Genomic DNA, 21,680 nt, shown 5'->3' with positions numbered 1-21,680 from the left:
GACACATTTTGTCTACTTTACCCTAGTGAATGTGTACATATGACATAGTGGCATAATGATGTGTGCCATTCACATACTTTTACATAACCCATATTGAATTATGTAAACAACCAAGAATGCTTAATCAAATATATTTACAAAATTACTCATATTACTGAAATATTAAATACACTAGTCTCCCACTATTGGAAGCATCTCGTACACATCCATTCTCTCTAGCCCTTTCAACATTTTTATAGGTTTCAATGAGATCCCCCTCAGTCTTCTAAACTCTAGCGAATCCAGGCCAGAGCTATCGTACATTAACCTCTCCTGGGATCAATGCCAGTAATCCTTTCTCAGATAAGGGGCCCAAAACTGCTCATAATATTCAAGTGCGATCAGACCAATGCCTTATAAGGCCACCAACGTTGCATCCTTATCAACCTTTTCTTTTGTAAGACATAACTAACCATTTTCCCTTAGACTTCAGTTTTACTGCAATTCCTTGTTGCCACACTTGATCAAGTGCTGCTTCCAGCTTAAGAGCAGCCACACTAGCTTCACTTCTGGAATACAACACATTAGAATAGGAATTGGTTTATAATTGTCACGTGTATAGAGATACAGTGAAAAGCTTGCCCTGCATACAGATCAAATCGTTACAGTGTATTGAGAAGTATAGACAGAATCCATAGAGGGGAGTTTTATTTCCTTGATACAGAACACTTTGCAGTTTCTTGCAGTCATATGCTGAGCAGTTTGTGGATCAAAACATACCCAAGAATACAAATGCATATTTTGTTCAAAATCTGATTTGTTATTAAACAAGCTCATATCATTACAACAATCTTGGAGATTTTAAATTGTCAGTAAAAGCTTTTACTTCTCTAACATTGTAGGATAGAAAACCACTGGTGACACTCATACGAATCCCAACCCAAATATCTGAAGGGACTTAAAACACGAGGGTGAGGTTCACTGCTACTCTCTCAGTAACATCCACACTGCAAGAATGAGTGAATGAATGAAGGTCATCTGTACAACCCGAGTTCTCAGACCCAGACAATACTTCAGAACCACGTGATGCAGATTTGGGGTTCTATTACCAACTCCTGTTCCCATGTTTAGAAGCACACTGAAGATCTGATTTCCAAGCTAAAAGCAGCAGCACCATTTTTGACGGACCTCCTCCAATACAAATGAAAAACAGTAAAAATATAACACATCAATGTTGTAAATTTGAAATTAAGAGAAAATTCTAGAAGGATCTAATAGCTTGTACTCTTACGATGCAATGACCAGTCTAACAGACAGCAACTAAACAAAAAGTAATATGAAGCTCAGGGAAGTATCGAGACGTTGACTGATCGTTTCTACGGATGCTGCCCGACCTGCTGAGTTCCTCCAGCGTGTTGTGAGTGTTGCTTTGACCCCAGCATCTGCAGATTATTTTGTGTTTAGTATCGAGACAAGTAACCAAAGGTTTCATCAGATGTACATTTTAAATACTAAGTAATGAGGGAAAGTTTTAAAGAATTTTGGTTCTAGATGACTAGACATGGCCATCAATTAGAAGGGATGCAGAGCTATTCCTAATTGCAGAAATCTGCAGGTTACAGGCATGAAAGAGGCAACATATGGGGGGAAGAAAGGGAAGAAATCTCAAATTTGATTTGCTTCTGATTTAAGGTGGTGCTACTGAAGTTGGGTGACAGCTTACTGGTGGCTCAAAAGGCACAAATCACAACTAAATATTTCATTGATCACACTTTTAACATGGCAAGTTGTGGTAAACAATGAAGAGGTGAGCAAAGGTGAGGTTGACTCGAGGGTCAAGGCGTACAGGTGCAAAGCAAAGTCAGAGTGTGGCATTTTTGAGGAGAAGTAGGTGGAGAGACGGAGTTGGAGCGGAGGAGTTTCGGAGCCCATCCACTTAAACCGGGAGCAAATTTGGATAAACCTAAGCACCGAGCCGATTTGGAAAGGCCAAGCACGGACCAGAATGGGGTGGTGGCCACGAGTTGGGCAGCGGGGTCCAGGCCCAGGACATAACATTGCACCGTGAAGGGGATGACCCAGTGTTGAGACAATTTCAATGCCGGCCCAGACAGACTGATAAGGCAGGCTGTTGGAAGCGGAGGTGAGGATTGGGCTGGTTCTGCTCACTGCTCTCTGATGTTTACTCCTCTCTCCATGACACTGAGTCTCTGAGACTGCTCAGGCAGCTCAGTGACTTTCCCTGCTCAGTGATAAACTGAGACCGAGGCTATGGGAACTCCAGCTGCTCAGGGTCTACGGACTCAGTCTGGTTCTCAATGCTGTTGCTTGCTTTTACAGTTTGCACAATTTATGTTACTTTAAAAAAAAATCTCTCCGTACATTGGGTGTTGGTCCTTTTTTTTTAAAAAAATGGGTTCTCTCGAGTTTCTTGCTTTGTAGCTGCCTGTAAGTAAGTGAATTTCTTTAGGCTGTGAATTTCAAGGTCATATAATTTATATATACTTTGATAATAAATGTACTTTGAACTTTGAGTAAGAGTCATTCTGGTCAGGAAGCAGAGGTAATAATATGATTTGTATCAATTGGATTTAATGAGTTCTAGGCCAGAGGTTAGTCAGATCAAGATTTAGTGGTAGGAAGAATTGCTGAGCCCTTTCATATGAGTAGATGGAAATGATCAGCCCTGCAAACACAAGGCTCTGCAACCCAAGTGCCATGTTCAAATAAAAAGGACAAAATCTTAACAGTTTAGTTTTAAATGAGCAAAATCTTAGGATTTATTATTTGAACATGAATTAAATTGACATGATTTATATAAAATGTCTAGACAAATTGATTAGTAATATGCTAAAGCCTCAGTTGGCAATCCTTCATAACATTCCTCTCTCCATCTGAAAGGTAAAGGCAAGAGAAGCAACATCTACAGGCTGGCTCAGCATAGCAGAGCCAGTAAAACTGTAGCAACAATGCTCAGGAAGAGTGGACACTTCGCCTCATTACCCCTCACCCCTCAGAGACCAGGACAAGCTGCTTCCCAATATTGCCTCCTTTCATCATCGACTCAAAGGCAGCTGTAAGAGAAGAATTGAGACTTTTAAAAATCGCCAGCTCAGGAATAAATGGAGAATTCCCAATAGTTATTTTCAGAAACAGCTCGCAATGCTTTTAATTCAGTGCAGTTTCCATGATATGCTGTTGCAATACTTTGAATAGAATCAGAAAAAATAAGATTGTGACAAGGCAAAGAAGGTTAGCTTATGGAAAAGTACATAAAAGCAAAGCAGAGCCGCAACTGCAAGTATATACAGGAACTCATTTCTGGTAGAATACTAACTCAGCATTCTGCTATAATGCATAACACTAAGAATTTATTGTCCCTACCAAATGTATCACGGTCTGCCCAAGATTAAAGGAAGAAAGGATGGGAGGAAGCTTTTCAATAAATGCTTGTCATTCCATTTTATTCTTCCTTATGTGTTAAATCCAGTTCCTCCATAAATCGATCTCTGCTTTTCATCTCAGTCATTCCCAATGGTAATAAGTTCAACAATAAAAAGAAAACTCATGGATAGTTTTCTTTTACTGAAATTGTAAGTGGTCATCTTGCATTATTGGTTCACAGTTTTGGATTCTACATGGAATCTCTTTCCCACATCCATACTTGCAAACCCTTTCAAAACCACAGGCCTATGAGGTTTATTCTCAACTGTTTTCTCTAAGAGAAAAAGTGCAGACCCTGTTGAAAAATTCCCAAAAGTAGAATTGATACAACCATCATCCTTATAAGTCAATTGTTGCAGTCTATTTTTTGGTATGTAGGCCTCAAGGTAATGCAGGGTCCTTTTCTTTTTCTGAGGCAGTATCTGGAGGATCAAAACAGATTTACTTCCACACCAGTTGAGTGTTTTGAGGTAATTGATGAAGCCATTGTGGGAACTGCAGATGTTTCTTTACAGGAGGGATAGGAGCTGCCCGACAGGCTGCTTGAGAAGTGCTGCGTCCTTTCCCTCGATTGTGCTAAGCTTCCCTGTTCTCCCAATATGTGGATGTGTGATTCTCAAAAATGCTCTTTCTTTCACGTGGTCAAGGGCCAAGAATCAGCAATGGGAATGTTCCATTTCAAGGAAAATGACTACATCCTTGAACTTTTTCCCAATTTACCTGGTAGACTCTTCCTGTGAGAGCTCCAAACAGCAGCGTTTCTAGGCCATGATAATGAAGTTGCCTGCGCAAAGCATCTAACTGATTGCGATTAGAGCCTCACTGTTGGTATGGGAGAGGATGCTAACATTGGTTCACTTGTTCTCGCAGAGGCTATTGAGCAATCTTTTCAATACAATGATGTGCCAACTGTAGAGAGACCGTGTCAGGGCAGGGATTACTGCTGCTGGCAGACCACAAGTTGAGCAGAGATCAAGATCTTGATTTTCAAACATTTTGTTTCTGTTGACCAAAAGCCAAGCTGTTGAATTGAAATGATGATGAATTTTATTGCTTAATGTCTATCTGCTAAAAGGTGACTCCTGTGAAACAAGTGATCCATATTTGATGGCATCTCAAGTATGACCTTGTGTTGGATACAACTTCCCCATTTCTGAATTCTATTCTACCAGAAATGAGCTACTTGCAATTGTGGCTTTACTAACTCATGATGTATGCTTACTAATTTTTGGATTTGTAGTGCTAAATTCTTAAATTACTGCAGCAACTGAAATCTTACTGATAATGAAGATCGCATTGCCTTCTCGTGGTACACGTTTATTAACATCCTCACATTACAATACATGATTAACCACAGACACTTAGTGATGCCCATAAGAATTGAAATTGCATTCCAGAATCCAAACAGAAATAGTGGTATTCCTCACGGGACATCGCTTTCGAACTTTTCCTAGTCTGACCATCTACTTTGACCCGCTTGCTTCTGACCAGCTTCCTGCCATTCTGCTACTTGCCCACATACAGTATTCTGATCTTAGCTGCTAGTCTACTGTAATGTTAATAAAAGACTGAAAATGTATGAATGATTTAAATTGATCTTGCAAACTGGACAGCTTTGGACACCTGCTCCTACATAAGCTGAAGAACAAGTCACTGTAAGGTGCGTAGCACACAAAACTCAATTGAAAAGGGAAGTGGGGAACAAGCACCATTAACAAAGGATGACACAAAGCCAACCACCCCTTACCTCCAATGTTTTCCAGTCCTTTCACCACCGTCTCACAAACCTGCCGGAACAAAAGCACTGGTGAAAACTACAAACACCTTTAAAGACCTACTACCAGTGTACGTTGACCCAAACCCAATTTTGCACTGCAGCAAAAAGAAATCTCTCCCCATTCCTGCAGCCGTTACTATTCACAATGCCAACTTACTTACTGGCTGATAACCGAAAGCATCATTGTAACAATTTCACATTGCTGATGCACAGGCCAAGTATTTGTTTGCTCCTGAAGCACAGCCAAGCAGACATAATCTGATACCATGGAGTTAATTTGTAATTATCCCCCATGAAGAACAATTACATTAATTACTATTTTAACTAAGAACAGCTTGGTGCAAACCCAGAGTAATGTAGCTAATAAAGCCACTGCCTCAGTCTTCACCTGTGGTGCTGTCTGTGTGCAGCCTGCACATTCTCCCTGTGGGGTGGTTCCCCAGGTACTCTGGTTTCATCCCAAACTGAAGGGTCAGTTTCTGCACTGTCTCCATGAACAGACAACTCCCATCCTACCTACCAAAGTTACACTTCTGGTTGCATTCTGGTTAGTGTACCAGTATTACAGTGCCTGCGACACACATAAAAGTTGCTGGTGAACGCAGCAGGCCAGGCAGCATCTGTAGGAAGAGGTGCAGTCGACGTTTCAGGCCGAGACCCTTTGTCAGGACTAACTGAAGGAAGAGTGAGTAAGGGATTTGAAAGTTGGAGGGGGAGGGGGAGTTCCAAAATGATAGGAGAAGACAGGAGGGGGAGGGATGGAGCCAGGAGCTCAACAGGTGATAGGCAAAAGGGATACGAGAGGATCATGAGACAGGAGGTCCGGGAAGAAAGACAAGGGGCGGGGGGGGGGAACCCAGAGAATGGTCAAGGGGTATATTCAGAGGGACAGAGGGAGCAAAAGCAGAGTGAGAGAAAGAATGTGTGTATAAAAATAAGTAACAGATGGGGTACGAGGGGGAGGTGGGGCCTTAGCGGAAGTTAGAGAAGTTGATGTTCATGCCATCAGGTTGGAGGCTACCCAGACGGAATATAAGGTGTTGTTCCTCCAACCCGAGTGTGGCTTCATCTTTACAGTAGAGCAGGCAGTGGATAGACATGTCAGAATGGGAATGGGATGTGGAATTAAAATGTGTGGCCACTGGGAGATCCTGCTTTCTCTGGCGGACAGAGCGTAGGTGTTCAGCAAAGCGGTCTCCCAGTCTGCGTCGGGTCTCGCCAATATATAAAAGGCCACATCGGGAGCACCGAACGCAGTATATCACCCCAGTCGACTCACAGGTGAAGTGTTGCCTCACCTGGAAGGACTGTTTGGGGCCCTGAATGGTGGTAAGGGAGGAAGTGTAAGGGCATGTGTAGCTCTTGTTCCGCTTACACAGATAAGTGCCGGAGGGAGATTAGTGGGGAGGGATGGGGGGGACGAATGGACAAGGGAGTCGCGTAGGGAGCGATCCCTGCGGAATGCGGGGGGGGGGAGGGAAAGATGTGCTTAGTGGTGGGATCCCGTTGGAGGTGGCAGAAGTTACGGAGAATAATATGTTGGACCCGGAGGCTGGTGGGGTGGTAGGTGAGGACCAGGGGAACCCTATTCCTAGTGGGGTGGTGGGAGGATGGAGTGAGAGCAGATGTACATGAAATGGGGGAGATGCGTTTAAGAGCAGAGTTGATAGTGGAGGAAGAGAAGCCCCTTTCTTTAAAAAAGGAATACATCTCTCTCATCCTAGAATGAAAAGCCTCATCCTGAGAGCAAATGTGGTGGAGATGGAGGAATTGCGAGAAGGGGATGGCATTTTTGCAAGAGACAGGGCGAGAAGAGGAATAGTCCCGATAGCTGTGAGAGTCAGTAGGCTTATAGTAGACATCAGTGGATAAGCTGTCTCCAGAGACAGAGACAGAAAGATCTAGAAAGGGGAGGGAGGTGTCAGAAATGGACCAGGTAAACTTGAGGGCAGGGTGAAAGTTGGAGGCAAAGTTAATAAAGTCAACGAGCTCTGCATGCGTGCAGGAAGCAGCGCTAATGCAGTCGTCGATGTAGCGAAGGAAAAGTGGGGGACAGATACCAGAATAGGCATGGAACATAGATTGTTCCACAAAGCCAACAAAAAGGCAGGCATAGCTGGGACCCATACGGGTGCCCATAGCTTCACCTTTAGTTTGGAGGAAGTGGGAGGAGCCAAAGGAGAAATTATTAAGAGTAAGGACTAATTCCGCTAGACGGAGCAGAGTGGTGGTAGAGGGGAACTGATTAGGTCTGGAATCCAAAAAGCGTAGAGCTTTGAGACCTTCCTGATGGGGGATGGAAGTATATGGGGACTGGACATCCATGGTGAAAATAAAGCGGTGGGGGCCAGGGAACTTAAAATCATCGAAAAGTTTAAGAGCGTGAGAAGTGTCACGAACATAGGTAGGAAGGGATTGAACAAGGGGGGATAAAACCGTGTCGAGGTATGCAGAAATGAGTTCGGTGGGGCAGGAGCAAGCTGAGACAATAGGTCGGCCAGGACAGGCAGGTTTGTGGATCTTGGGTAGGAGGTAGAAACGGGAAGTGCGAGGTGTGGGAACTATAAGGTTGGTAGCAGTGGATGGGAGATCCCCTGAGCGGATAAAGTCGGTGATGGTGTGGGAGACAATGGCCTGGTGCTCCTTAGTGGGGTCACGATCGAGGGGTAAATAAGAGGAGGTATCCGCGAGTTGTCGCTGTGCCTTGGCAAGGTAGAGGTCAGTACGCCAGACTACAACAGCACCCTCCTTATCGGCGGGTTTAATAATAAGGCTAGGATTAGTGCGGAGGGAGTGGAGAGCAGAGCGTTCTGAAGGAGTGAGGTTGGGATGGGGACAAGGTGCAGTGAAGTCGAGAAGGTTGATGTCCCGTCGGCAGTTAGCGATAAAGAGATCCAGAGCAGGCAGAAAACCAGAGCGGGGTGTCCATGAAGAAGAGGAGGGTTGAAGATGGGAGAAGGGGTCATCGGTGGGGGTGGAAGAGTCCTTGCCGAAGAAGTAGGCTCAGAGACGGAGACGGCGGAAGAAAAGTTCCGCATCATGGCGAACACGGAACTTGCTGAGGTGTGGGCGAAGGGGGACAAACAGAGCGCTCTGCCTCCGACAGTTGAAGGTCGGAGGGGATGGTAAAAACCCGGCACGGATGAGAGCTGGGATCATAGGGGAGAGGGGGGAGGGGGGAGGGGGGAGGCTGGGGGTGTCAATGGAGAGGGGAGGGTTGGGGTGAGAGGAAGATGGAGCCTCTGAGGACCCAGGAGCTGACGATGGGATCTGAAGGAGATGGGATTGCAGAGTATTGGTGGGGGAAGGGGAGACGAGAGTCACAATAGCAGCACATAAAGACCCAGCCTGGAGTTCAAGGCTGGAATCTTGAGAGCTCGGATCAGAGGGGGGAGGGGGGGAGGCTGGGGGTGTCAGTGGAGAGGGGACGGTTGGGGTGAGAGGAAGATGGAGCCTCTGAGGGCCCAGGAGCTGACGGTGGGATCTGAGAGAGACAGGATTGGAGAGTGGTGGTGGGGGAAGGGGAGACGGGAGTCACAATAGCAGCACATAAAGACCCGGCCTGGAGTTCAAGGCTGGAGTCTCAGTTGGTGGTTGCGCAATCGCTTTGAATGTGTCCATGGTCGTTGCTGGAGTCCGGGTTTTGAATATGCCCTGAGGTGTTGGAGCCAGCGAGATCAATGGCAGAGGCAATCTGAAGTTCATGCCTGCTAGTTTCATGCCAGAGAAAGCAGGATCTCCCAGTGGCCACATATTTAAATTCCACATCCCATTCCCATTCTGACATGTCTATCCACGGCCTCCTCTACTGTAAAGATGAAGCCACACTCAGGTTGGAGGAACAACACCTTATATTCCGTCTGGGTAGCCTCCAACCTGATGGCATGAACATCGACTTCTCTAACTTCCGCTAAGGCCCCACCTCCCCCTCGTACCCCATCTATTACTTATTTTTATACACACATTCTTTCTCTCACTCTCCTTTTTCTCCCTCTGTCCCTCTGAATATACCCCTTGCCCATCCTCTGGGTGCCCCCCCCACCCCTTGTCTTTCTTCCCGGACCTCCTGTCCCATGATCCTCTCATATCCCTTTTGCCTATCACCTGTCCAGCTCTTGGCTCCATCCCTCCCCCTCCAATCATTTGGAGGTATGGGGACGTCTTCTCCTATCATTTTGGATCTCCCCCTCCCCCTCCAACTTTCAAATCCCTTACTCACTCTTCCTTCAGTTAGTCCTGACGAAGGGTCTCGGCCTGAAACGTCGACTGTACCTCTTCCTACAGATGCTGCCTGGCCTGCTGCGTTCACCAGCAACTTTTATGTGTGTTGCTTGAATTTCCAGCATCTGCAGAATTCCTGTTGTTTACAGTGCGTGCGACTTGGGCTCATTTCCACCACTACAGTATCTGCAAGGAGTTTCTATGTTCTCCCCATGACCGCATGGTGTTCCTCTGGCCCCTCCAGTTGCCTCACACACTTTGAAGCCCGGAGGTACAGGTTGGTGGGTTAATTGATTATATGGTGTAACTGGGCAGACTAGGCTTGTTGAGCCAGAGGGCCGGTTATTGTGCCATAGCTCTAAATAAACCAATACTGTGGATACTCAAAACAGAAATGGGAGAAACATAGCCTCCTCTGATACAGGGTTATCAGCTCTGCTGTTCTCTGCATCGCTACACTACATTTTCTCAGAATTCAGTTTCAGTTGTGCTTGTTGACACACGGTAAACTGACTCTGCCGCTGTGGCATCCCTTCCTCATTTCTTTCAGCTTCTGAGTAACATTCTCATGAATAGCTATTTTGTCAACTCCACTGGCAACCTATTGAATAAACCTTTAGCCCCAAGGAGTTTATCTAATTTACACATTGTCATTCAGTGCAAAATATCAGCTCAATGGGTGCTATGGAGAGAGATCATGTAGGTGGGGGGGGGGGAGGAGGAGAACCACTGTTTCCAGTTTTAATGTTCTCCTATTATACAGCTAATGGCTGGTAAAGACTGAAAACAGAATGCTGTCAGAAACAGTCAGAATGGGAATATGATGGAATGAATCCCACATGCATCAAAGTTGTAATTGGTTTTATTGTCACATGTACTGACGAAGTGAAAAACCAATTAGCATGCTATTCAGACAGATTATTTCACAACACAAGTACATCGAGGTAGTACAAGGGGAAAAATGATAACAGAATAGTATTACAGCTACAAAGAAAGTGCAGTTCAGACAGACAATAAGGTGCAAGAGCCATGCCAAGATAGACTGCAAGGTCAGGAGTTTATGGTGCAAAAGGTCCATACAATACTTTTTTTTCCCAGAAGCTAATTTGAGCCTGAGGGTACATTTTTCTAAATATTTACCTTCTTCCAAATGGAAGAAGGGAGAATATCCAGGCTTGGTGTGGGTGGGGGGTGGGGGGGGGCAGCAGCATTGATTATGTTGGCTGCTTTTCTGAGGCAGCGAGAAGTGTAGACAGATTCCATGGTGCAGGGGCTGATTTCCATTATGGACTGAGCTGTGGCCAAAACTCTCTGCAAATTCTTGCTGCCTTAGACAAAGCAAATACTATATTAATCTGTGATGCATCCAGTTAAGATGTTTTCTGTAGTGCATTAAATTAAAATTGGTGAATCATGGGGACGTATGAATTTTTTGACAAAGTAGAGGCACTGGTGAGCTTTCTTGGTCAGGGTGCCGATCTGGTTGAATCAAAATCAGAATCGGGTTTATTATCACTGGCACGTGATGTGAAATTTGTTAACTTAGCAGCAGCAGTTCAATGCAATACATAATATAGAAGAAAAAAACAAAATAAAATAAACAAGTAAATCAATTACTGTATATGTACATAGATTAAAAATCATGCAAAAACAAATAATATGAAAAAGTGAGGTAGTGTCCACGGATTCAATGTCCATTCAGGAATCAGACGGCAGAGGGGAAGAAGCTGTTCCTGAATCACTGAGTGTGTGCCTTCAGGCTTCTGTACCTCCTACCTGATGGTAACAGTGAGAAAAGGACATGCCCTGTGGGCTGGAGGTCTTTAATAATGGGCCCTGCCTTTCTGAGACACCACTCCTTGAAGGTGTCCTGGGTACTCAAGTTCAAGCTGTTATTCATGTTTACACCAAAGAAATTGAAGCTCTTAAATGACCTCTACATTGATACAGATTCCACAATGACTGATTCTTTTGTTTTGTTGACATAGGGAAATGTTGTCCTGCCACCAGGCTCCCATCCCTTTGCTATACTTCATCTCATCATTATTTAAGACCTGCCGGCAACAGTGGTGACGGCGGATACAATAAGGTCTTTTAATGTTCCTGCAACAGGATTAGGATACTAAACACTTATGCTTCAGACTCAATGAGAGAAATAGACATTACAGCCCATGGAGGCCAAGGTCCTCATGCAGACAGTTCAGAGAACAACCAATCTATTTGTTCAGCCAAGCTTGAAATCTGAGCCACAGCAAAAAAATCTCACCTGCATCTATAACATAGTCTCGCAGCAAATGCAGAATTTGATTTATCAAGCAAATACAGTGAACAGATGCTTCATGTAATTGACAAAAATCATCCAATGTGACCATGACTTGTGACATGATTACTTGAAATAGTTTTTATACACAAGCAGCAAGAATAGAACATGGTACAGTACCTTCAGCTTCCCCTCCTTCAGCCACCGGGTCAACTGCACCAGGCTTGTGGCAAAGTTATCCGAATAGTTTGTCACCAAGAATCTCTCTCTGTTGAAGATCAATAAGGAAAATGGAGGTGGAGAAGTAATAGTCCTGATATAATCATTACAGCATTGAATAGTTTAAATGGAGTACAATTAGTAAAGAGTGCTATCACTTCAATAGGTCTGCAGCAGAAACCATCTCGCTGGCTGTGTTCTGGACCAGCACACACTTCAGGACATGCTTCTCAAACTTCTGGTAATGCGCCCCCCCCCCACTTATTTCCCTCTCTCACCTTATCTCCTTACCTGGCCACCACCTCCCTCTGGTGCTCCTCCCACTTTTCTTTCTTCCATGGCCTCCTGTCATCTCCCATCAGATTTCTTCTTCTCCAGCCCTTTCTCTTCCACCCAATCAACTTCCCAGCTCCTTACTTCACCCCTCCCCCCTCCCAGTTTCACCTGTTCCCCTGTGTTTCTCCCTCCCTTCATCCCACCTTCTTACTCTGACTCAACATTTTTCCTCCAGTCCTAATGAAGTGCCTCGGCCCAGAACGTCAATGGCACTCTTTTCCATAGATTTTGCCAGGCCTACTCCAGCATTTTGTGTGTGTTGTGAAGCTGTTGTCCACTGAATGCCACATGGTGGTCAACACCATCTCCTCAAAACTTATTAAGCTTCTAGAATTCAGTACCTCCTCTGTAATTAGATCCTTGACTTTCTCACTGGGAGACCGCAATCAGTGTGCTTCAGAGTCCTCATCTCAAACTCACTAGCCATCAACCCAGTTATCCTCAAGCTTAGCTCCCTGCGCTCTTCATCTACAACTGTGTGGTTACACACAGCTCTAATGCCATCTACAAATTTGATGACGGCCTGCTTTTGACAGAATTCCAGGTGGTGGTGGGAAGGAGCATAGCAGCGAGATGGGTAAGCTGGTTGAACAGTGCCTTATGCTCGACATCAACAAAACCAAGGAGCCAACTGTGGACTTTAGGAAAGGGAAAACAGGTAAACACAAACAAGTCCTTATTGTGGGGTCAGCAGCTTCACGTTTCTGGGTATCAACGTCAGAGCATCCATCCTGGGCACTGCACATTGTCGTAATCATAAAAGCACACCAGTGTCTGTTTCTTACAGGTTCAAGGAAATTCATGTCAAAGATTCTGACAAATGGCTACAGACTTACATTGGAAAAATCTGGAGGTTCTGGTTTTCCGTCACCGCCTGGTATGGAAACTCCAATGCACAAGAACTCAAGCTGCTACAGAGAGTAATAGACCCAGCAAGTTCCATCACCAATACGTTTCTGCCCACCAAAGACTCAGGAAGGTGACATCAATCATCAAGGACTCCAACTATCCAAGTCACACCCCCTTCTTGAGGCTGCCATCAGGCAGGAGGACCCACATGTCAATGTTCAACAACTGCTTCTTCCTCACTGCATTAGGTTTCTTGAACTGACCCGAGTCCCTAACACTACCTTGCACTACATTTCTTTTGCTTTCTCTCTCAACTTGCACTGATGTCATTATGTTTATTTGCATTGCAGATTGAGTATAATTTGTTTATTTAAGTATATGTTAACTCATTTTGTCTTTTTTGTAATGTACTGTGTTGCTGATGCAAAAAAATCTACCGTCCATGGCATTTACTCCATGTGTATGTGTGCCTATGACAATGAACATGAACTTGAGTGGGTACCTAAATTAAAAGAATCACTGTTCTCAAAAATGCACTTCTGCAACTTGTCAACATCTCTTTGGCAGCAACTTCCAAACTAACAATCTCTTCTATCTGGAAGAATAGTGAGGCTGGAAATCACACAACATCCCAGTCTTGAACAGCTCTCATCATTCCTGTTTTATGATTGGTTCAAAATCCTGGAACTCACTGATCAGCAGCCTTTAACAGAACGAGTGCAACAATTCATTTAAATCCATACTCCCTCTGAATGAAGGGCACAGACCCAAAACTTCTCACTGTTCTCCAAAAGATGAAGCTACAAAACAAATACTTACTCTAACCGTAAATAGAAACAGGAATCAATTGTTTACCTCGTGATATTTCTTTCCTTTAGGATAGCCTCTGTGTGAGAAGGTAGTGGAGGAGGGTAAGGCACAGCTTTGTTGTACTGGGAAATTTGTCCACATAGAATGACATGACTGTCTTTATTCATCTGGATTAAAAGAAAACATTGAAATGTTCTGCTAAATTACACAGCCTTGAGTTTAGCTCTTTGTGATTTTTATAAATGACCTGGATAAAGAGGCAGAAGGATGGGTAAGTAAGTCTGCGGATGACACGAAGATTGGAGAAGTTGTGGATGGAGCTGTAGGTTGTCAAAGGTTACAAGAGGATATAGACAGGATGCAGAGTTGGGCAGAAAAGTGGTAGATGGAGTTCAATCCGGCTAAATGTGAAGTGATGCATTTTGGAAAGACAAACCAGAAGGCTGAGTACAGGGTTAATGGTCGGTTATTTAAGAGTGTGGATGAACAGAGGAACCTTGGGGTTCAAATCCATACATCCCTCAAGGTTGCTGCAAAAGTTAAGGCAGCCTATGGGGTGCTAGGCTTCACTAATAGGGGGATTGAGTTCAAGAGTAGAAAGGTCATGTTGCAACTCCACAAATCTCTGGTCAGACCACACTTAGAATATCGTGTTCAGTTCTGATCACCTCATTATAGGAAGGATGTGGAAGCTATGGAGAGGGTGCAGAGGAGATTTACCAGGATGTTGCCTGGATTGGAAAACAAGTCTTATGAGGCAAGGTTAGCAGAGCTGGGACTTTTCTCTTTGTAGCGTAGAAGGATGAGAGGGGACTTGATAGAGGGCAACAGGATTATGAGAGGCATAGATAGGGTGGATAGCCAGTACCTGTTTCCCAGGGCATGAATAGCAAACACCAGAGGGCATATGTACGAAGTTAAGGGAGGGAAATTTAGTGGAGACATCAGGGGTAAGTTTGTTAGTTTTCTTTTTTTAAAAAACACAGAGGGTTGTGGGTGCCTGGAATGACTTGCCAGGGATGGTGGTGGAGACTAACGCATTAGGGGCCTCTTGGATAGGCACATGGATGAAAGAAAAATAGAGGGTTACGGGATAGTGTGGGTTTAGTACCTTTTTTTTTTAGGAATATATGGGTCGGCACAACATCGAGGGCCAAAGGGCCTGTACTGTGCTGTAGTATTCTAGTGTCTAGTAAAAGTTCAAAGCAAATTTCTTATCAAAATACAGATACGTCACCATATATTATCCTGAGATTGAGTGTCCAGTGAAAAACCAGGCAATATTAGAATTGTCCCAGTTGATAACATGGGAAAACATCTTACTCCCCTACATAAAAGGATAGTCGCCTAATGTAACCCCAGTTTTTAAAAAAGGAGGGAGAGAGAAACCGGGGAATTATAGACCGGTTAGCCTAACATCGGTGGTGGGGAAAATGCTAGAGTCAGTTATCAAAGATGTGATAACAGCACATTTGGAAAGTGGTGAAATCATTGGACAAAGTCAGCATGGATTTGTGAAAGGAAAATCATGTCTGACGAATCTCATAGAATTTTTTGAGGATGTAACTGGTAGAGTGGATAGGGGAGAACCAGTGGATGTGGTATATTTGGATTTTCAAAAGGCTTTTGACAAGGTCCCACACAGGAGATTAGTGTGCAAACTTAAAGCACATGGTATTGGGGGTAAGGTATTGATGTGGATAGAGAATTGGTTGGCAGACAGGAAGCAAAGAGTGGGAATAAACGGGACCTTTTCAGAATGGCAGGCAGTGACTAGTGGGGTACCGCAAGGCTCAGTGCTGGGACCCCAGTTGTTTACAATATATATTAATGACTTAGATGAGGGAATTAAATGCAACATCTCCAAGTTTGCAGATGACACGAAGCTGGACGGCAGTGTTAGTTGTGAGGGGGATGCTAAGAGGATGCAGGGTGACTTGGATAGGTTAGGTGAGTGGGCAAATTCATGGCAGATGCAATTTAATGTGGATAAATGTGAGGTTATCCACTCTGGTGGCAAAAACAGAAAAACAGATTATTATCTGAATGGTGGCCAATTAGGAAAAGGGGAGGTGCAACGAGACCTGGGTGTCATTATACACCAGTCATTGAAAGTGGGTATGCAGGTACAGCAGGCGGTGAAAAAGGCGAATGGTATGCTGGCATTCATAGCAAGAGGATTTGAGTACAGGAGCAGGGAGGTACTACTGCAGTTGTACGAGACCTTGGTGAGACCACACCTGGAGTATTGTGTGCAGTTTTGGTCCCCTAATCTGAGGAAAGACATCCTTGCCATAGAGGGAATACAAAGAAGGTTCACCAAATTGATTCCTGGGATGGCAGGACTTCCATATGATGAAAGACTGGATCGACTAGGCTTATACTCATTGGAATTTAGAAGATTGAGGGGGGATCTGATTGAAACGTATAAAATCCTAAAGGGATTGGACAGGCTAGATGCAGGAAGATTGTTCCCGATGTTGGGGAAGTCCAGAATGAGGGGTCACAGTTTGAGGATAAAGGGGAAGCCTTTTAGGACCGAGATTAGGAAAAACTTCTTCACACAGAGAGTGGTGAATCTGTGGAATTCTCTGCCACAGGAAACAGTTGAGACCAGTTCATTGGCTATATTTAAGAGGGAGTTAGATATGGCCCTTGTGGCTAAAGGGATCGGGGGTATGGAGGGAAGGCTGGTACCGGGTTCTGAGTTGGATGATCAGCCATGATCGTACTGAATGGTGATGCAGGCTCGAAGGGCCGAATGGCCTACTCCTGCACCTATTTTCTATGTTTCTATGTTTCAAAATTTCCAGCTCTTCTCCTCAGGCTGGAAGTTAAATTTAAGACTGTGCTTGATTTTTGGTTAAAGGGCATGGGTCAAAAAATAGACCTTCAACCTTGGAATTCCCTTTCTCAACCATGATATCATTCTTATATCCAAGATATTATTACTCTGCACTCTGAACAACCATTTGGTCAATGCCCTTAAAAACCTCAAATCAGCATCTTTGTTTTTTTTTTGTTTTGGGCCACTGATGTTTATCGTGTCATTTTACTACTTGAACAAGAGAAGTCAAAGCCAACATAAAAACCAAAGAGAGGGCATATAATAGAGTAAAAAATAGAGGGAAGTTTGAGGATTGGGAAGCTTTTAAAAACCAACACAAAACAACTAAAAAGTCATTAAGGTAAAGATGGAATATGAAAGTAAGCTAACCAATGACATTAAAGAGGATACCAAAAGTTACATAAAGTGTAAAAGAGAGGTGAGAATGAATATTGGACTGATGGAAAACAATGCTGGAGTGGTAGTAATGGGGACAAGGAAATGGCAGATTAACTGAATAAGTATTTTGCATCAACCTTCACTGTGACATTCCAGGTGTCGGGGTCATTAAGTGTATGAAGTTAATGTAACTAGAGAGAAGGTTCTTGGGAAACTGAAAGGTCTGAAGGTAAATACGTCACCTGGACCAGATGGTGTACACCCCAGAGTTCTGAAAGAGGTCGCTGAAAAGACTGTGGAGGCATTAATAATGATCTTTTAAGAATAACTAGATTTTGGAATGGTTCCCAAAGACAGGAAAATTGCAAATGTCACTCCACCGTTCATGAAGGGAGAGAGGCAGAAGAATGGAAACTATAGGCCAGTTAGTCTGACCTCAGTAGTTGGGAAGATGTTGGAGTTGACTATTAAGGATAAGATCTCAGGATACTTGGAGGCACATGATAAAAAATAGGCCACAGTCAACATGCTTTCCTCAAGGAAAAAATCTTGCCTGACAAATCTGTTGGAATTCCTTGAAGTAGTAACAAGCAGGTTAGACAAAGGAGAATCAGTTGATGTTGTGTACTTGGATTTTCAGAAGGTCTTTGACAAAGTACCAGACAAGAGGATGCTTAACGAGCTACCGGACTGGGGCATTACAGGAAAGATTCTAGCATGGACAAAGCAGTGACTGACTAGCAGGAGACAAAGAGTGGGAATAAAGGTAGCTTTTTCTAGTTGGCTGCTGGTGACTAGTGGTGTTCCACAGGGGTCTGTACTGGGACTGATCCTTTTTATGTTTTATGACAATGATTTGAATGATGAAATTGATAGCTTTATTGCAAAGTTTTCAGACAATATGATGACGGGTAGAGGGGCAGGTAGTTTTGAGGAAATAGAGGCTACAAAAGGACTTGAATTAGAAGAATGGGCAAAGAAATGCAGATGGAATACAGTGTCAGGAAGTGTATAGCACTGCACTTTGGTAGAAGAAATGAACCGGTGACCATTTTCTAAATGGAGAGAAAATAAAAAGGTACTTGTGCTGGATTCCCTAAAGGTTAATTTGCAGGTTGAGTCTGTGGTGAGGAAGGCAAATGCAATGTTAGCATTCATTTCAAGAGGACTAGAATATAAAAGCAAGGATGTAATGTTGAGACTTTATAAAGCACTGGTGAGGCCTCACTTGGAGTATTGTGAGCAGTTTTGGGCCCCTTATCTTAGAAAGAATGTGCTGAAACTGAACAGGGTCAAAAGAGGCTCATGAAAATGATTCCAGGCTTCCCACATGAACAGTGTTTGATGGCTCTGGGACTGTATTCACTAGAATTCAGCAGAATGAGGGGTGACCTCATTGAAACCTATCGAACAGTGAAAGGGCTTGACAGAGTGGATGTGGAGAGGATGTTTCCTATGGTGAGAGAGTCTAAGACCAGAGGATACAGCCTCAGAATAGAGGAGCGTCCTTTTAGAATGGAGATGAGGAGGAATTTCTTCAGCCAGAGAGTGGTGAGTCTGTGGAATACTTTGCCACAGGCGGTTGTGGAGGCCAAGTCTTTATATTTAAGGCAGAGGCTGATAGATTCCTAAATGGTCAGGACATGAAGGGATACAGGAAGGCAGGAGATTGGGGCTGAGAGGAAAATTAGATCAGCCATAATGAAATGATGGAGCAGACTCAATGGGTCAAATGGCCTAATTCTGCTCCTATCTTGTGGTCTTAAGTGTTTTATCATTGAGATCTTGTTCAGTACCAGATCCAACCAGTCACAAGCTGTTTCAGGCAAAATCACCTGCCAAGAACATAGAGGGAAGGAAGCTTTGTCTCGTCCTCTTGGAGCACCAGTATGAATATTATACCAGGTTACCTCTAGTAAATTAAAGGCCAGAGATTGAGCTAATTTCTGAAAGCTTTTCTGTTCTTCATTTGAAAGCCCATTTCAATAGAGGTCATTACATATTGCAAAACTAAAGAGGAAACGAGTCCAGATGAATCAGAAGCATTTTAATGGTTTCTGCTCATCTTTTATTGAGGCTTTTGGCATGGATTTTCCCCCCACAAAAACAGACATATAGTTGGGCAGCAGTATTAATAGGGAGCAAACATACATATCCCCCTGCCGTTGCTTGGCAAGGGGTCGGTTTTGTTTGACATAGGTGGGGTTAGGAAGTGATATTTGATTATTTTTCTATGGGGTAACTACTGATATTGTAAAGATATTATCTGCTATGGACAGTCTGTAATCCCTCAATTGTTTCAATCCTTAAGATCCATACCTGACTAATGACAACATCACTGATATGGCCTCCGACATTGTCAAAGTAAACATCCACTCCACTCGGACAGTATTCCGACAGCTTTTTTGTAATATCATCGTTTTTGTAATTAATGGCAGCATCAAAACCCATCCTGCGGATCAAAACTTGACTCTTCTCATCCGTGCCACAGATCCCAACCACTCTCGAACATCCTTCAAGACGAGCAATCTGGTGACAGTTACAATGTCAGGCAATTCAGTAACTACCCTGTTGCCTTAAAATGTGAGAGAAAAGCCAAACACTCCATGACACTACCTCATTCTTAAATGGGATGTAATCATAGAATCTGTGTTAAACACAAAATTACATTATAAAGGACCCCATCTGTATCATTTTGAGCAAATAATAATTACTATTTGTATGTACAAGTATTATTAAGTAATCCTAATGACTTCTAAGAGCCATCAAGTTTTATTTTATCCATACATAAACATAATATTAATATTTTTAGTCACAATTTAAAGAAACGAGTTAACTAACATTCTAATTTCAGTTCAGATTGCAACTAACCTATGAATTTAACTTCACAAATTACTCAAAATAAATTTTAAACTTTTAACCACGGGGCACAATCACTCTAGTTTTTAATCCAAATGCAACACAACCTATTTTTAAACTGCCCATTGGATTAAATGCTATTAAAACAATAATAATTTGACTCCTATTAATTACCCACACCAACATCCAAATATGCTTCAACTCTCATTTAGTTTTGATTTTTTTTTTTGCCACTCTACACACTGGCCACAAAAAAGACTAAAATTCCAAATAATGGTAATGAAAAATCTGAATTTTCACATTTTCATTCCCGCTGCACATCTTTCCCAACTCCTCCACCCCCAAGTAATGGATTTGTTTTCTGAACTTAATCCAGCAAGTTTACAAAAGATCAAAAACATTAGAGACCGACAAATGTCAAATCAGGTTTGTTAAATACACGAATACAGTGAAGTCCAGGTACAATAAAAAAAACTTGCTTGTAGCAGTATCACAGGCATGTAGGTGTAGACAACACAGAATATAAATTGTGCATAAATTATACAATTCCACTAGCACACAATCTTATTCCATTGCTGGGGCTGTGCAGGGTGGTTCGAGAACCTGATAGCTGGAGGAAAGTAGCTGTTTCTGAGCCTGGTGGAATGGGACTTTTAGGCTTCTGTACCTCCTGCCTGATAGTAGCAGTGAGAAATGTTGCTGGAGCCAATCTTCAAAGAGTCAGGTCTTTTACTCCAAGAGATCTGGAAAAGTTCAGATCCAACAAACACAGGATAGGGAGTATACTATGGAAAGTGATGGAGTTCCTGTTCAAAGACTGGGAACTTGCTCCAAACTCCTTCCTGGATATACAGTGTAAACTGTGCTCCTACAGACTCTGCAGCAGAACAGGAAAATAATCTCTGCCTAGCAACACACTTCAAGTTACCAAGTCAGGAAGTTCCCAACAACAGCAGCACCAAACTGCCAAGCAGAAAATAATCAAAGCCCTCTCTCATTACCCAGTGAAGCAAGATAACTGCTAAATTAAATTAAATTGCTAAATTGAGTTATTATTGTCATGTGCCAAGGTTGTGTCTTGTGTAATGGTAGTATCAGGTAAAACAATAACAGTGCAGAATAATGTGCTACAGTTGCAGAGAAAATGCAGTGCAGGTAGAAGGTGCAAGGTCACCTTGACGTCAAAAGTCCATCTGACATTCTAGAGATCTGTTAAACAGTCTTGCAACAGCCAAGGTAGAAGCTGTCCTTGAGTCTGATATATGCCCTTTCAGGCTTTTATATCTTCTGCTCGATAGGAGCAAAGACAACGTCTGGGATCGGTGAGGTCTTTATGTTTAATCTTTCGCATCCCTGATGCTCCCTGAAGAAGATGGCAGTGCTTGTCATCGAAATGTCGGTTATAATTGATACCTGTACCCAGCTGGAAGCCCAAGAAGAGTTTATTTGTCATATACACTGGGAAAGCACTAGATCCATCTTCACCTTTCTGTTTGTTGCTTTACCTAGTGAGAAGTGTAGACAAAGTCCATGGAGGACAGGCTGGTTTCCATGAGGAGCTGAGCTGTGTCCACTGATCTGCAGTTTCTTGTGATGACAGGCAGAGCAGCTGCTGTACCACGCCGCAATGCATCTGGTTAGGACCATTTTTATGGTGCATCAATAAACACTGGTGAGGGTCAACAGGGACATAACAAATT

General features: G+C 43.4%; 1 protein-coding gene across 2 annotated transcripts in view; it reads right to left on the bottom strand.

Annotated features, from left to right (window-relative positions):
- Positions 1-682: 682 nt before the first annotated feature.
- The window catches only part of ptgr2 (prostaglandin reductase 2), a 60,878-nt gene continuing 39,880 nt past the window's right edge, over positions 683-21,680 (bottom strand). For both annotated transcript variants that reach the window (XM_063054081.1, XM_063054091.1), the window contains exons 6-10: positions 19,441-19,650; positions 13,941-14,062; positions 11,862-11,949; positions 5,171-5,210; positions 683-3,053 (exon numbers count right to left, since the gene is read on the bottom strand). In XM_063054081.1, coding sequence (XP_062910151.1) covers positions 2,986-3,053; positions 5,171-5,210; positions 11,862-11,949; positions 13,941-14,062; positions 19,441-19,650 — 528 coding nt within the window. In that variant the 3' untranslated portion in view covers positions 683-2,985. The remainder of the gene's footprint in view (positions 3,054-5,170; positions 5,211-11,861; positions 11,950-13,940; positions 14,063-19,440; positions 19,651-21,680) is intronic.

The sequence above is a fragment of the Mobula hypostoma genome, chromosome 1, assembly GCF_963921235.1.
Source record: "Mobula hypostoma chromosome 1, sMobHyp1.1, whole genome shotgun sequence".
NCBI lineage: Eukaryota > Metazoa > Chordata > Chondrichthyes > Myliobatiformes > Myliobatidae > Mobula > Mobula hypostoma.
This window is presented reverse-complemented; position numbering and strand designations above follow the sequence as displayed.